Consider the following 2,923-nt stretch of genomic DNA (forward strand, 5'->3'; position numbering starts at 1 on the left):
TCATGTGTCTTCCTGCAACGGTATAGAAGTGAGTTAAGCTTGGCCAGAAAACACTTTAGCTAGATTTACATGAATGTAATTTTCATAGCCATAGGGAAGGGAATCTGGTTCTCAATTTGGCTTGATTAACCCCAGTGCCATCCTGTTTCTCTCAAAAAGTTCCTCGCTTAGAGCTTTGGTGAAGATATCTGTAATTTGGTCTTTTGTACTACAGAACTTCATGCAAATAAGCCCCTGCTCCACGTTGTCTCTGAGAAAATGATGTCTCACATCAATGTTCTTGGTTCTCTAGTGTTGGACCGGGTTCTTTTCCATGTTGTGTGCACTGTTATTATCACATAACAGAGGTACACAGTCAGTGTATACCCCAAAATCCTCCAATTGTTGTTTGATTCACAAGAGCTGAGCATAGCAGGACGCTGCAGCAACATATTCTGCTTCTGCTATTGAGAGAGCTACTGAATTTTGCTTCCTTGTACCCCATGAAATCAGATAGGATCCTAGGAAATGAGCCATTCCAGATGTGCTCTTCCTGTCCACAAGGTAACCTGCATAGTCAGCGTCAACATAACCAACAATATTAAAGTTGTCACCTGAAGGGTAATACAGAACCAGTTCCTGTGTTCCCTTAAGATATCTCAGAATCCTTTTAGCAGCTTTTAGATGAGATTCCTTGGGATTTGATTGAAACCTTGCATATAAACCCACATTGAATACAATATCTGGCCTGCTGGCAGTGAGGTAGAGGAGTGATCCAATAATGCCTCGATACATTGTTTGATTTATAGGAGAGCCAGATTCATCCATGTCTAGATTAGCGGTAGTGGCAATGAGGGTGTCAATCACCTTTGATGCTTTCATATCAAACCTCTTCAAAAGCTCCTTGATATATTTCTGCTAACTAATACGATTTCCCTTCGTGGACTGCTTCACTTGAAGACCCAAGAAAAAGTTCAGCTCCCCCATCATGCTTATCTCAAACTCACTTCCCATGAGTTTTGCAAATTTCTCACAAAGTGAGTCAGCTGTTGCCCCAAAGATAATATCATCAACATATACCTGAATAATGAGCAGGTTCCTTCCTCGTTTCTTCAGAAACAGAGTGTTGTCAATTTTTCCTCTTGTAAAGCCATTTTCTAAGAGAAACTTTGACAACCTTTCATACCAAGCTCGAGGAGCCTGCTTCAAACCATACAGTGCCTTGTCCAATTTGAACATATATTCAGGATATTTATGACATTCAAAACCTGGAGGTTGCTTAACATAGACTTCTTCCTTTAGAAAACCATTCAAAAATGCACTTTTGACATTCATTTGGAACAAGGTGAATTCCATATGTGATGCAAAGGCAATGAGAATTCTGATGGCTTCCATACGAGCAACTGGAGCGAAAGTCTCATCATAATCAATCCCTTCCTTCTGATTATAACCTTGGACAACCAGCCTTGCCTTGTTCCTTGTAGTGTTTCCATGCTCATCAAGCTTTTTCCTGAATACCCACCTGGTTCCTATGATGGTTCTATATGAGGGTCTAGGTACCAGGTGCCATACTTTGTTCCTTTCAAATTGATACAGCTCCTCCTGCATAGCTGTGATCCAGTCTGCATCCTTCAAGGCTTCCTTAATATTTTTGGGTTCTATTTGGGAAAGAAAGGCTGAGAAGGTAAGTGAATTTCTGGCTTTTGATCTAGTTTGGACTCCAGAATCAAGGGGGGTTATTATATTATCGAGAGGATGAGAGCTTTTGGGTTTCCAATTTGGAACCTGAATCTCATTAGTGGAGGAACTAGGTAATCTTAAATGGTTCCCTTGAATTCCTCTTTCTGCTACTTGTGGGGTACTTTGAACTGCATCAGCTACTCTTTCTTCAGCTTCAACAGTTGTGATGTATGTACCTGGTTCCTCTTGAGTTGGAGAGGAAGAGGTTGCATTGTCTTCATTTGTCTCCTTCATTTGACTCATCATATCTGCCTTTCCATTTGCCATGTCAGTGATCTCTCCTGGAACTAGCAGTGGCTCACTGTCTTGATCATCCTTGTTGCTCTTCTCACCAGATGGAAGTGTTTTATTGAAGATTACATGAACACTTTCTTCCACACGCTGAGTCCTTTTATTGTAAACCTTGTAAGCTTTGCTTTGAGAGGAATACCCCAGAAAAATTCCTTCATCACTTTTGGCGTCAAATTTTCCAAGCTGATCCTTTCCATTGTTAAGAACATAGCATTTGCACCCAAACGTTCTTAGGTGAGTCAGTTTGGGATTCCTTCCATTGAGCAGTTCATAGGGAGTTTTGTTCAGGAAGCATCTGATCATGCACCTATTCACCAAGTAGCAGGCTGTATTTATGGCTTCTGCCCAGAAGTTTTTGGCTATCCCACTATCAATAAGCATTGTTCTAGCCATATCTTCAAGGGTTCTGTTCTTCCTTTCTATAATTCCATTTTGCTGTAGAGTTCTTGGAGCTGAGAAGTTGTGGGTGATGCCATTTTCACTGCAGAATTCATCAAACTTGGCATTGTCAAATTCTGTTCCATGATCGGATCTGATGCAAGCCACTTTTGATTCCATCTTCACTTGGATTTTCTTGACAAAGGCTACAAACACCTCGAAGGTCTCATCCTTGGTTCTGAGAAACAGTGTCCAAGTGAATCTTGAGTAGTCATCTACTATCACAAAAATATATCTTTTTTCTCCTCTGCTTGGCACTCTCATAGGGCCACATAGATCCATATGAATGAGTTGAAGTGGCTTTGATGTGCTGACATCCTTCTTTGGCTTGAATGAGGATTTCACATGCTTTCCTCTAGCACATGCATCACACACTCTGTGCTCCTTGAATTTTGAATTTGGTAATCCACGAACCAGGTCCTTATGTATCAGCTTGTTCAGAAGAGAGAAGCTTGCATGTCCCAGCCTTCTGTGC

The 2,923-nt window shown here is 41.1% G+C and overlaps 1 protein-coding gene across 1 annotated transcript; it reads right to left on the minus strand.

Annotated features, from left to right (window-relative positions):
* Window positions 1-393: 393 nt before the first annotated feature.
* LOC107812337 (secreted RxLR effector protein 161-like) lies at window positions 394-861 on the minus strand. Its single transcript, XM_016637394.1, has one exon. The coding sequence runs from the start codon at window positions 859-861 to the stop codon at window positions 394-396; it is 468 nt and encodes a 155-aa protein (XP_016492880.1).
* Between the last annotated feature and the right edge of the window lie 2,062 nt (window positions 862-2,923).

Source organism: Nicotiana tabacum, chromosome 2 (assembly GCF_000715075.1).
Source record: "Nicotiana tabacum cultivar K326 chromosome 2, ASM71507v2, whole genome shotgun sequence".
NCBI lineage: Eukaryota > Viridiplantae > Streptophyta > Magnoliopsida > Solanales > Solanaceae > Nicotiana > Nicotiana tabacum.